Source organism: Equus asinus, chromosome 12, assembly GCF_041296235.1.
Source record: "Equus asinus isolate D_3611 breed Donkey chromosome 12, EquAss-T2T_v2, whole genome shotgun sequence".
NCBI classification, from domain to species: domain Eukaryota; kingdom Metazoa; phylum Chordata; class Mammalia; order Perissodactyla; family Equidae; genus Equus; species Equus asinus.
The window spans coordinates 70,838,796-70,852,738 of NC_091801.1; the positions used below are offsets into that span (position 1 = coordinate 70,838,796).

The window sequence follows — 13,943 nt, forward strand, 5'->3', positions numbered from 1 at the left end:
CTAATCATTCTTGCATCTACTCTGCAGATAAAATTGCTATATTCTGTTCAATAAGCAGTTTTTCCAGTAAATTCAGTCAAAGGAAATAAAAGCCCTTCTGCACATATTCCGGACCTGTTCATTTTGGAGGTCCTTTTAAATGCTTCCGAACATGTCATTTTCCTACATTAAGCAAGCTCAGTCCACTTAGGAGAAATGGGAACAGCAGCCTACACCAAAATCACCCAAGAATAAATGCACCTTCCGTATTAGGCTTCCCCTGCTACTTTCCTGTGCAGTGAGAACCACAATAAATTAAAAACTCCCACTCTGGGATAAATGGTCTCCTGCTGCTGGAACTCCCTATAACCTTCAGTATTCAACTTTCTTCCCACTTAAAACTCTCATAGGAGCCTGTTGACAAAGCCCAGTCTTTTGAACCTCACAGGATTGTGGTAACGCCTTCAGGGGCTGGCAGCTCCGATACACTGGTCCCAGATGCAACATCTGCTTTACCAACTGCTGGCTTATCCTCCCTTATTATGCCAACAATGCCACCTGATCACACTTGCCCATTTTCTGTAATTAACTCCACGAGCCCATTCCCTCTGTCTGGGGCTCTCAAACCACTTAAGACACAACATGGATTACCCACCTTAATACCAAAACTCCCCAGTGTAGATTCCAAAACGTGAGTGTGGTTTCCAGTGATGCTTGCATTGATTCTGAAAATCAATGCGTATTGAAGATTTATGTCCAGGAGACATTTTTCATGAACACTGATAGCCTGGAAGCAATGGGTGATTAATTCTCACCAAGTAAATGCAGGGAGGGCTTTCAGTCACTAAATGAATTCATCAAAATATTTACTGACCAATATAAAGATGGATACGCACCAATATTCTCAGAAAAACTGCAGTTGAGTAGCTTCGATTCGAACCAAAAATGGCAGACAACGATATACGAGTGGAAAAAAATATATAAATCAGTTAACTCTAATAGATGGTTTATTGGAAACCCTCACAGCATTTTTCAAAAGGACTTGACAGATTTTATTTTAATAAGACATAGTGAAGAGGAAATGGTTTAAAAGATGTCATCAATCTTTTATTTAACTAAGCACTGCCCTTCATTTTGAAGGAAATGATACAATTTCAAATTGGAACCTCCTTCTCAAGAAGTGGTATGAGAACAGAACATTGATTTAACATACAATCTTCAACAAAAATAAAGTTTACACAATTCACTGGGAAATAAAATACATGTGGAATTTATCGTGTTAGTCAATGTAATTCTCTGTGGGTCACAAGTATTACAACTATGGACAAACCAACATAATAAAAAGTTGAAGAAACCAGTCAAGATTATAGTTACCCTGATTTAAAAAAATAAATTCACAAAATGTAACTTTCCAAACAAATCCATTCAATGACCATGATCACACTAGATTTTATTCTAATTTATAAAAAATGGTTAGACAATCACATAATATCAAGAGTCTTCAACACAGTGGATTCCATTTGTTAAGAAAAAAAAATAGAAAACAAGTAGTCTTTAAATTTTCTTCACTCTCCATAGCATATGTCATACAAAATTAAAGTTTTGCTCCCAAAAATATGTTTCCACGTGGTTGCGGTATTGTCTAGTGGTGCCGTTAGAGCCAGAAGCACCAACGACAGGACAAGTTAACCACTGAAGCATCATTTTTCATAAAAACTAAAAATTTCCTTAAAGGTCTGGAGTAACGTCTTCTGCTAGGCATTTTAGTGCTATAAAGTCATTTTAAATTAAATGTGGAGTCAAAGTTACAAAAAGTATGAGTTTTTTCAATACAAAAAAGTTGTGTAGCTGAAGTCGTGGGCTCCTGGGACATACATAAGCAGTCTCAATAAAATATTTGCTCGGGTAAGAAAATAGAATTTGTCTGATTACATTTAGCGTATGTTCTAGTCAGGTGTCCTGTTTATCCCTGCCAGAGCTTCTGAAGAACATTAGAATCAACTTCTCTTTCCTTCAAAGAGCATCCGTAATTCACAGTACAAAATAGTTCTAAAGTCTCATTCCTAAGGAGAAACAAAAATTAAATATATTTATTTTCTTAAAGTGCCAGATGTAGCCACCGCCTGGGCATTAAAACCTCACTCATCCACAACACTGCCATCTTGAGGAAAGAGCCAAGAGTCAACCGGATTCCCCTTTCTTGCAGCCTCCACAGGTTGGTTGTTGCTTTCCTTTAAGCATTATAATCCTAAGAAAACTTCCAGTGCAATCGCTGTTCCTAAGTATTACACATTTCACACATCTGGTACCCTATAAAAATGCTTGCATTACATGGGAAAGCAGCATCTGGAGTAGATTTATTTCCTTTCCTAGTTCATTTTCAGGCTCTATTATCAAAAACCTCTTCTCTAGAGGCAGAATGCTTTTATTAGTGTGGATTTTACCGGAGTTCTTCAAGTTGAGACTTCTCACAAAAACCAGTTCATCTGTAGCAAGAGATAGTCACTGTCAGACCGCAGTCACCAATGACATTCTCCTTCCATTTGAGGGCAAAGAAGGGAGACAGCGACAAGGAGAACAGAAAGAAGAGCTGGCTAGCTAGCCCAGAGCTGCTAGGCAGTGCTGTTCTGTTCTTCCTCCCTACTGCTCTCTGCATGTTGGTTTGTTAAGCATAAAAGAAAACCCAAATCTGTAGTAGGCTCTGCTAAATGTCTTGACCCATGTTTACCTTGCTCCGCTTTTCCATGAGCAGGAAAAGAGACTATTAAACATGGCAACGAGATGTACATTTCCATCAGGAGGCTGACATTTCTCCAAAGTCCCAGACTGGGGCTGAGTGTGGTTCACCTTTAACAAAGTGTTAGGACTTGTTCTATGATCCCTGTAAAGACAGGAAACATAGCTAATGCCCTTGCAATCAAATTATTTCATGTTGAGATGCTATGAAGGTCTAGGGTTTTAAAAATTATGGCCTCAACTTCCAAGTTCGAAAAAAGTATACAAAGAAATCCTTCAAGTCTTGTTGCCTTGATTTGGAGATCTCCAGGAGGAGGCCCAAGAATGGCCACGGCTGTAGAACACTCAAGAACGATTCTACTCCAACTGTAAGAATTGGGTCACAAAATGACTCGTTCTGTGTAATCTACAATGACTCCCAAGAGAAACAAAAACTTTACTCAACTTTTAGATAGCATCAGCAATGCCAGTGTACAGCAGAAAAGCATTCTGAAATGGAGGGCACGCGCCATTAAAGAGCTCACGCGAATACAAGGGACAGATTGTAAAATTTTTTAAAACCTTATAGTAAAGCAAACAGTAGCTCAGCAGCAGATGCAAATAGAATAGGCCAGCCTGCCGGATCCCACAGTCACCACCCGGTGCTTTAGGACTGTCACCCGTGCCATTTCACTATGGCACTGACTACACCAGGTGGCATTATTTGTGATTGCTGTCACCTCTCTTAATTGAGAAGGCATACAGAAGGGGCATTCTCCAAGCAACTAGGAGACTGCTGCAATATAACAATACAGCATCTTGAATTAAATTAAATTGCATCAAGTGTGGCTAGCAAAATAAATACCTTACTGAAATATGCCTCCAGCCTAAGAGTTTACCACCAACAAAGCCTTACATTTTAAAAAGGTTATCTTCACTGTTCTGGAAGGGGGTTGGGTGGGGAGTGGGAGAGGAGACTGACTCATTCCTGCCAGGGCAACCAACCCTGATGGGCTGCTTCTGTAGCAGATACTTTATGGGGTGGCATCAGCCAACCCCATGTGTGACTTGAGGATGCACATGGCCAAGCAGGTTTAATTAGATCAGAGGCACAAAGGGCTGTTCCCTCCTCTGATAACAAATAGCGCAGCTGTAAGTGCCTACAATTGCAGGCGAGAAACAAAGGCGACAAAACAGAACCATAATTGAATCCTTCCCCTAGCTGGCCGGTGACAATGATTTACTTGTAACCTGGGAAGTGGCGGGTGGAGCAGGAGGGAGCAGGAGACTCAGCTAGAAGCCAGCTCCAGAAGATGAATTACTTGGGGATGGGGAGGAGGGAGGTAGCAAAGTCTTTGTTTTGTAGCCCAAGTTTACACAACCCTTTGTTACACTTCATAGGGGGCCGCTTGGTTTTGGTCTGCTGCTCCCTGGTCCTGGTTTCTCCAGCCTTGCACCCCAGGAATCCCAGAAATCACCCCAGCTTCCCGGATTCCACACACAGCTCCGCGAGGGTAGCAGATAAGAGGCTCTCTGCCGGCCTGGCACGACACAAACCCACTTTGGCCTTCGTACAGGACATCCTCCAAGCCCAGGATAGGAGAGGAAGTGGGGAGGAGGCAATGGCAGGCGTTGGTACTCTGAACTTTTTTCCACCCCCGCACGCTTAAGAAGAGTCGGTTTTGGACCCAGGTCCAGGAGGGATTAAGCGTCAGGCAAGTTCACAGTTTGCCCCACTTTGGAAAGGAAGACAAATTGAGGAGGCGGGCAGGAAGTGCCCCCAGCCAAAGTGCTCCTACCTGCTCCCTCTTCCTCCTCCGTCCAAGATAACAAGCTTGAGCCACAGCTGGCTGCGCATTTCATCAACTCTCGGTTTTCCAAATGGCCCAGGAACCCAGATGGGGCCCAGAAGGTGGTGGAGGAGGGAGTGAGAGGAGGGAGGGGGCAGCGCCTGCTGCAAACAGCTCCCTTTCACAGCTCTGCACTCAGCTCGCCCATCAGTGCACCACCGCCTCTCGGTCCTCTTCCCGCCGGCCGGACGCAGGGAGGCGCCCAGGAGGCGGCGTAGTCCGCGCGGCGTCGCAGTCGCCCTCATCTGGCTCGGCCGGGTGTAGGTGCATGGCGAGCTCCTGCAACACCGCTGCGCGCCCGATCTGGTCGTTGCGCCGCTTCTCCATGATCAGGTCCTCCAGGCTCTGGAACTCCAGCGTATGGGTGCGCTGCGCAGAGAGCTGGATCTGCAGCCGGTAGGGCTGCTTGCCGATGCGCAGCTCGCCGCCGATCTTGAACTCGCGCTTGCCATAGCGGCACCAGGCGGCGAAGCTCTCCGAGTTGCGCCAGCTCAGCTCGCGCTCCTTGGCGCCCACGTGCGCCAGCGCGTTGCGCACCACGGCGCTAGGGCTCAGCGGCTTGTAGCGGTACAGATCGTTCACCACTCGGCCGCGCCGGCCCTGGCTCGCGTCCGTCAGGAAGCTGTTGCTCACCTCCAGCCGGTGCAAGTGCACCACCTGGAAGTTGCCCACGTATACTGCCCAGTGCGGGTACTGCGCCTGAGACACGAACTCCACCAGGTCGCCAGGCCTGCACTTGTTGAGCAGGTTCTCGGGCGTGTAGGTGCTCAGCGCCGCGGAGCCCGGCGCGAAGCTTTTCTGGTAGATGCACTCCTCGCGGTAGAACACCGAGCACTCCACCTCGTGCAGTCGTGGGTCGTAGGGCTGCGGCGGGGGCAGCGGCGGGCTGTCTCCGCCGTCGGGCAAGCCACCGCCGCCTCCATCGGACCCCTGGGGCGGCGGCTGCGGCTCCATGTCCTCGTCGTCATTGGAGAAGATGTAGGAGACCCCGATGCGAGGCCCGTCGTCCCGGTCCACGCCGGTCGGGTCGGCCGTGGGAACTTCCTTATAACTTAGGTGGGTCAGTTTCTCCACCTGGTTGCCCATCACGCTGCGGACACACGTTCACACCGCCGAGAGGGGAGAAAGCGAAACCACCACTAGGGTCATGGGCACAGGTCCCCGGACAGGGGCAGTGACCACCTGTTGGGAGAGGAAAGCAAGGTAGGCATGTAGGAGCCCCTCCGTGAAAAAACACGGTTTGTTAAGAGGAGGAAGAAAGGCTGGGAGCCGAGCACCCGGAGCCATTTTACAGGGAGTCTCGGATGTAGCGAGCCTTCCCTCATTTCTCCACCTCCAGGGTCACGGTCACAGGAGGCCTGGCAACTCCAGCTCTCCGCTGCCCCCAGCCCTTCACCTCGCCCGGGCAAAAGCCCATTATATCAGCAGCTCCTACCGCTTCCGCCAGCGCCCTACCTGCCAAACCCAAGCAGGAGGGGCGGGGGAGGAGAAACTTTACTCCAATCCCCCCTTTCCTAACCCCACCTGTCACCCCAGGGCCCTAACTTAGCCTCTGAGACACCCCCCCACGGCTCCATCCCCGGGGACACCGGCGAGGATCCCTAGTGCGGCCCGGGCAGGTGAGCCACCCTACCTGGCTCACCTGCGGCGCTTTCTCCTCCGGTCTCGCCCGCCCCTCCCCCGCGCGCCCGCCCTCTAGCTCGGGTTACCTGCGCAAACTCACCCGCCGGGAGGTGGAGGCCGTGGGGAATTGGGAGGGGCCCCTGCCGCACCCGGAGACTTCTAGGGCGAGTTTGCAGGTGCGGGCTCCGCAGTCCCTCCTCTCCAGGCGCGGGCGGCAGTGAGGCTGGGCAGGGGGCAGCGACGCATGTCTTGCTCCCGCGGCTACGTAGACCCTCAACACTTGCAGGTGGGGGGACAATGTCTGTCCACACCGCACCCCCTCCCTCCCGCTGGGCTGCTGCTCCCCCTCAATCTGCTCCCGAGGGAGGTGGGGCGCGAGAAGGAGGAGACGGAATCAGCCTCGCTGCCCGGCGGCGGCAGCTCCCGCTCGGGCCGGGCGAGCAACAAGCGCCGGGGCGGGAGGGACGGGATTGTAGATCCGGCTCCCGGCTCCCGGGGCGGGAGCGCAGCCCCTGGCATTTAAAGAGACAGGCGCTCGCTCCCGGAGCCCAGGTCTTTCCCGCACGGTACACAGCCTCCGGGATCCCCGCCCCCGCCCCGCCCACCCGGGTTGTCGGGCTCCGCCAGGCCACGCCCCCACGCCTGAGCGAGTTTAAATCCCGCTGGTAATAATCAACCCGCCGACAGGTCTGGCACACTGCAGCCGTGGGGTGTACGCTGGTCACTGGCCGCTTGCCTTCTTAGAGCTGTGGGGTCCTCGCTGCTTGCTCAGTTCGTATTTTTCCGAGCTGTGGGCTTCAAAAAGAAGTTGGAAGGCGAAAACCTCCTGCCAGTAAAGAGATGACCAAGGGAATAATAAAAGTTTGGTGTTTGTTCCGTTTCCTCTTCGCCTCTTCTTTCCAAGGGTATCTGGAGCGGGAGGAACAGTCATTCGCAAGCAAACAGACGTTTCCTTCTTTCTTTTCTTTCCTAGAACATATTTCTTGCCAAAGGTCACGGAACAGAATTTTTTACTGAGACCGTTCGAGAAGTGCTTCAGTGCAGAGATATTTCCAGAATGAGTCCTGTGAAACTTTCTGGTAGGAAAAAAAAAGTTCATGGAAAGAAAACAGTGTAAAACAGAACGAAAACTTAGTTACTGGCTTGCTTCCAAGACCGGTGCTCTATTTATTAGATGTCCCTCGAAGTTAGCACAAAGTTGATTTCATAACCTGCGTAGTTATTTCAGGAGTTCTCAGTTCGTTGGTAGTGAGAGAGCATTCAGCTGTGGTTGTTTATCTTGGGGGCAGAGGATGTAGGAACTGCTCAACTGTCTTTACATTAAGTACAAATTAACAGAGGCCCTTGGTGGATATATTTCCTTCCTGCTGACTTACAGAAGAAAGTGACAGGAGACGAGTATTGCCTATCAACCTCCACCACAAGAGGACACTTCCTCTTGCCCTGGTCCATGCTGGTTTTGTTTTTGGTACCTAAGATGTAGGTTCCCAAAGTGTTACGGATTGGAGTGGGGGTGGAGGTTTAACAAGCTTCGCATTCATTGGAACACCCAAACTGATTCGTGGTGGAATTAAGAATGCAACTCTAGACCTCCTCTGCCCTGTTTTCCATCACTGTTTCTTTGGACTAATGTTTCCAGATAATGTTATTATTTATTCAGTGTGTCTACCAACCAGTGGAAGGGAATAGACTAACACTACTGCCATCCTTTTTAGTTTGAGGAAAAAAAAAATCAATCTACTTATGTACATTCGAGTCCAAACAATCAGTACTGGCAAGGCTGTGATGGGAGTTAGTCCTATAGCAAGTCTAAGATCACAGTGTAAGTTAGACCAAAAAGAGGCTTCTGTGTACCTGCTGTGCAGATTACATTTAAGTGTTTTCCGACCAGCCTCAGGCATGTGTGACCAGATGAGTCCCCCTTGGACCCTTTGATAACACATGCTCTGGGGGCTGCTGTTTCCTGAATGATATTTGGCACTCCCGTGTGAACTCATATAGGTACCCACTGTACAGGGAAGAGTTAGGCTTAGAGAGGCAATGGCGAGTCCCCCCACATGTGTTAGACTGGGAAACCTCTGCTACTGTCAGCTGGGGTAGACCACTTTGCCCCTAGGTGGTACTGGATAGGTTGGGTAGTGATGGGAGAATCTATAGAAGGACATAGTAGTATGACAGTTTGCTGCCACCACTCTGGGACAGAGACCTCTTGAGTAGGGAAACAACACCTGCTTGTCTAGGTGTCTGTTCTGTAGTCTTGATGATCTCTGTTCAGGTGCACAATAGTGGCTCAACAATGTTTCTTGAACTGACTACTATAAAGTCTCAGAAGGAAGAGGGTCTGAGTCATCTTTATACCCCAATGCCTGGAACTTAGTAAGTGCTCAGTGAATGCTTAATAGGTGGCTTAGGGGAATTCTTGGCCATATTGGTAGCCTGTCTCCTGTGTAGCTTCCCCTATTAACATCTGTTTAGGGCCCAACCTTGTTCTGATCACCTAAGGCTCATGGTCAGAGGTTTCCGAATGGCTCCCAAACATGTTTTGCTCATCTCAAATAATTGTTTAACAAATTTAAATTTGCTGTCAACAATTTGGAGAGTTGGGAAATCTCATATAAAGATTCAGGTTTCCAGCTTCACTTGAAAAAGCTAACCATATGAGACCATCAGGCCCACATTCGAGGATGGCAACAAAGAGCTGGAGCTGAGTAGTGGTTGCCTTGGAGATGAGATGTAGTCTCCAGTTGGCCCCAGTCCTATCCACCTCACCCACCCAGTTCCTGGCCCTGAGAGACTTATCATTGGCCACCTCTGCCATCCAATTTCTAAACTACATATATCTCTTGATTATTTGTAAGTCAGCACTTGATTATATACCATCTGATATTATTGTTTAATTCACTTATTAAAAATGTCTTTTCTAGAGAGAAATTGAATCAAAACGTATTTCTTGAAAACCTAGTAGGTACCTGCCAGTCCTATACACCATACATTCATTCTACAAGTACAACAGGCATTGTGCTGGGTTTTGTAGGTATTCATGTCCCCATGGAGTTCAGTGCATCTGAGGAGACAGAGGAATAAGTGGACTCCTTAGGACAGTATGACATGTCCTGCAGGAAGGGGAAGTAGAAGATGCTGAGGGGAAGTTTCAAGATGTGTGGATGCAAAGATGAATGTCAAAATGCCTGCCATCAGGGGTCTTGACTAGTTGGGGTGACACAATTCTAAAATTAATAATGACAACTACCGTCGAGTGAGTTCTCAATTCTATCACAAAGGATGATTGAGTTAAAGAGGCTAAATGACTTCTCCCAACTGGTGAGTGGGACTGTCTCCCAGATCTGCTTGACTCCAAGGCCTGTGCTCGTAACTACTTTGTTTTAAATAGAGACAAACACATTCTTCAATATTTGATGAATAGTTGAGTATCTGGTTTTACTGGGTTCTAGAGATAAAGCCATGGACACAGTAGACAAAGTCCTTTCTCTTATGGCACTTACGTGTTGATGGGAGGAGACAAGTGACAAGTAGGTAAATGAATAAGAATTTCTGAGACAGATAAGGGCCATGAAGAAAATAAAATAGGGTAATGGGACTGAGTAACTGTCACAACAGAGAAGGTGTGGGGGGTGGCCTACTTGGGATAAAATTATCAGAGATGGACTCCTGAGGAAGTGGAACTTGAGCTGAAGCTTGAAGGAAGAGAAGGAGCCGGCCTTGGCGTTCCCTCCACAGGGAATACCAAGAGTGAAGGCCCAAGGTGGGCACTGAGGGGTTTAGGAAAAGGAAAAAATACGCTTGTGACTAGAGCTCAGTGAGTGAGAGTTGCTGTGAGAGGAGACACAGTTAGAAAGCTGGGAAAGCTTTGGGGTTTTAAGGTTTTTGGCTGCCCTGTGGAAAATGGACTGTAAAGGGGAGAGAGAGGAAGCGGATCTCTTAGAGGACCAGGCTGTGGGGAAAAAAGGCATTCCGTGCAGATGGAGACTGGTGAGCAAAGGATGAAGCTGGGAAAACACCTTCCCCAAGAGAAGCCACTCAGTAAAGAAATGGTCATTGGATTTGAAGTCTCACCCACTCTGTAGCTTCATCCCCCAGCAGTGACCCCCAAGTGTCACATCCCACACGCCTCGCCAGAGAAGGCACTCAATAAAAACAAGTTGTGTTGAATGCCAGTTAGTCGCTCTCACAGTATTCCTGTCCGGAGCAGTGGGGAATAATCGAGAATTGACATTGACGTTTCTACCTGACAAGGCATCGGCCCTGACCCTGCAGGTGTGGTAGAGATCTCAGTTTAAATGGCTCACTCCAAGAATGCACAAAACAGGAGCAAGAGGGCAGAATTATCTGATTAGGCTATCTGGAACTCTGCCTGTTCCCCAGCCGGGCCTCAGGTCCATGGCAGCAGCAGATAGCTGAGTGAATTTGCTGGAAAACAGGTTCCTCCACACCTCCTTTATATTGGGCAACTCCCAGACTTACCTGCTCCTGTCACCCACTGCTGGGGTTTTGCTGAGACCTTAGGAGATAAGAAGTAGCAGAATGGAAACAGGTGACGTAGGTAGGAGTCCTGTTTGCCAGGTGTATGACCTTGGAGCTGTCTCTTCTCCACTCTGGGCCTCCTTTCCTAGTCTCTAAAGTGGGGCTGATGATTCTACTTGCCTCACTTTTGAATCCTCAAATGAGACAGTGGGTGCGAAAGCACTTTGTATATCCTAAAGGCTGTATAGACCTCAGGCATTGTTTACACACCGTGTAAGAGCCAGATGATGGTTTTAATATGGGGAGCAAAAGGATGCCCATTTGTTTTGGGCATCTTCTTGCTAATTCTCCAGACCAATCCTGCCTTTTACATTTCCCAGGTAAGAATACAAAGGCTCAGGGATGTGAATCTTGCCGATGGAAAGTGGGAGAGCTGGACTCAACTCCAGAGCGAGGTGGCTCCTAGTCTCCTTTTCACGCTGTGTCAAGCTGCCTCAGGAGCACCACCAGCAGCATATGTTTGTTCGTCTGTACACTGGCCAGTCTGAGGACCAGGGGACTGGTATGTCTTCTGGATGTAGAGTGACCAACTTCTCCTGGTTTTCCAGGGACTATCCTGGTTTTAGCACTGAAAGCTCCAAGTCCTAGGCAAACTGGGACAGTTGGCCGCCCTACATGGATGCCTCCCTGTCCTGGTCATCACCTTCCCCAAACCAAGGACTTTCATGGATGGAGCTGGGAATATTACAGGGGGATGGAGCAGAGAAGGGAGACGGGAACAAGGGGAGTCAAGCATCTTAGACCCAACTTCACTCCCATAAAGGGCCCCATTTTCCAGGCGAAGTTATACATACAGCAGCAGCTGCATAAACAGGGCCATCCAAAAGAGACAGTAAATGTTGTAACCTGCTTTTGTCATTCATTCTTTTCTTAAAATTATTTTCCATTTTATTATATATACTATATTAAATAATTCTATTATCAATATATAATTCTATTATAAATAATATTATATATTAAATAATATATATAATATATTAAATTATTTTCAAAATTATTTTATCAATATTATATTGGCTTATAGCATTGTGTCAATTTCAAGTGTCCATTATTATATTTTGGCTTCTGTATAAACTGCATTATGTTCACCACCAATAGTCTAGATTTTATCCATCACCGTACATACATGCCCCTTTACCCTTTGCACCCTACCCCTACCCAGTTCCCCTCTGGTAACCACCAATCTGTTCTCCTTATCTCTGTGTTTATTTGTTTTTTCACCTTCCACCTATGAGTGAAATCATACAGTGTTTGTCTGACTTATTTCCCTTAACGTAACACCCTCGAAGGTGCATCCATGTTGTCACAAATAGCGTGATTTTGTCTTTTTTATGGCTGAGTAGTATTCCCTTGTGTATATGTATATCACATGTTCTTTGTCCATTCATCCGTTGATGGACACTTAGGTTGTTTCCAAGTCTTGGCTATTATGAATAATGCTGCAATGAACATAGGGGTGCATATATCTTTTCAAATTAGTGATTCCGTGTTCTTTGGATTAATACCCAGCTTGCCACTCTTATTCAACATAGTACTAGAAGTTTTAGCCAAAGCAATTAGTCATTTATTCTTTTTTTTCTTTTTTTTTAAACTGACTTCCTTTTTTTTTTTTAAATTTATTTATTTATTTTTTTTTTCTTTTTTCTCCCCAAAGCCCCCCGGTACATAGTTGTATATTCTTCGTTGTGGGTCCTTCTAGTTGTGGCATGTGGGATGCTGCCTCAGCATGGTTTGATGAGCAGTGCCATGTCCGCGCCCAGGATTCGAACCAACGAAACACTGAGCCGCCTACAGCAGAGCGCGCGAACTTAACCACTCAGCCATGGGGCCAGCCCCTCTTTTTTTTCTTTTTTTTAATTGGACTTTTCACAGGATGTGAGGGCTGGGCCTGTCTGCCCTTTGGCCCACAGCTGCTCTCTTCACTCTCCCAGCCTGCCTGTCTTGGGCTTTAAAACCTGCATGCAGAGTTTTACAATTTGGCTGAATTATTCCTCGACCTTCGGATTAAGGAAGGGAACACAGAGGCTGCTGAGTGGCATCCTTTCCCTTGGCTTCTGTATTTTATTTGCTTTTCCCTTCAGATCACCAGAGCAGGCTCTCTCAAGCAGGCTGAACCAAAGCTAGTCTGCCCTGTGGGGAAAGGTGATGAAGAGATGCCTGGAGAAGGGGTATGGGGACTGTCGCCCACCCCAGACCATCAGCTATCCATGCATTAATTCTGTGGCTAAATGGTGAGGAAGCTTTTCATCCTTTCCTGGGAGAGGGCTCACCAGTGGGAAAACACGGTGGCCCGTCCCTCCCGGAGGTTTGCTGCTTTAGGAGGCCCCTGACATCATGTTGTTGATGTTGAACCAGAGTTTGATTTGTGCTCGGGAGTCTGAGCTGGTAGCTGGGCTCCTGCAGAAGCCTCATGAAAGATGCATTTCACCAGGCAGTTCCAGGGGAGAGACCGGCTTAAATTATAGCTCTGCAAATCCAAATATTGGCGTATCTGCAAATCCAAATGCAGGATTTCAAAAAAAATCTTAATTCTAAGAATCTTATTTTGTACTTCTTGTGCAAGAAGAGGGGGATGGGATATTCAGAAAGGAGACAGGCTGTCAATAACGAGAGAAGCTTCGGCAGAGCAGACCCAGCCTCCTTTTCTTTCCCTGGGCATCCTTCATGCTTCCAGGGAAGAAGAGCTCCGACATGAGAGAGGACGATAGCATTTGTTCAGCATGGCTTTCTGCAGGATGGGTTAGGGGGACCACCCACCCAGTATTTGGGGCATAGGGCTCAACAAATCTGGTTGGTCAATTTTCTGTCTGCTGTCCCCAAACCACTTCTAGGTCTATGTACAACACAGCAGCCCCGAGCAATCCTGTGAGACTATGAACCAAGCCAGGTCACTTTTCTGCTCAAAATCTTCCCATGGCTCCCCATCTCCCTTGGAGAAGGGCCAAAATCCCTAAAATAGCCCCCAAGGCCCTGGCCTGCCTCCCCCATTACCTCTCTGACAGCCCCTCACTCACACCTCCAGACACACTGGCTCCTTGATGTTCCTCCCACTGTGGTGGGCATGCTTCTCCCTCATGGCCTTCACATTTGCTGTTCCTTCCACCTGGAACACTTTTCCTCCCGATATCATCATGGTGTGCTCTTTAAATCTTGACTCAGGTGTTAGCTTCTTAGTGAGCCTTCCATGGAGACCCTATTTAAAGTTCCAAATGTCCTCCCATGCATACCCCTTAT

General features: G+C 47.7%; 1 protein-coding gene across 12 annotated transcripts in view; it reads right to left on the reverse strand.

Annotated features, from left to right (window-relative positions):
- Window positions 1-6,717, reverse strand: part of LRATD2 (LRAT domain containing 2) — a 56,356-nt gene extending 49,639 nt beyond the window's left edge. For 5 of the 12 annotated variants that reach the window (XR_011493347.1, XR_011493345.1, XR_011493344.1 and 2 more), the window contains exons 1-2: window positions 6,268-6,404; window positions 4,494-5,726 (exon numbers count right to left, since the gene is read on the reverse strand). Coding sequence is in view for 4 of the 12 variants with exons in the window: in XM_014854046.3 (XP_014709532.2) it covers window positions 4,692-5,630 (939 nt within the window). In the remaining 8 variants the exon portion in view is untranslated. Of the gene's footprint in view, window positions 1-968; window positions 5,727-6,177; window positions 6,229-6,253 lie in introns of those variants that run through there. The other 7 variants (XR_011493348.1, XR_011493349.1, XR_011493350.1 and 4 more) reach the window with 7 other exon arrangements.
- Window positions 6,718-13,943: the final 7,226 nt, after the last annotated feature.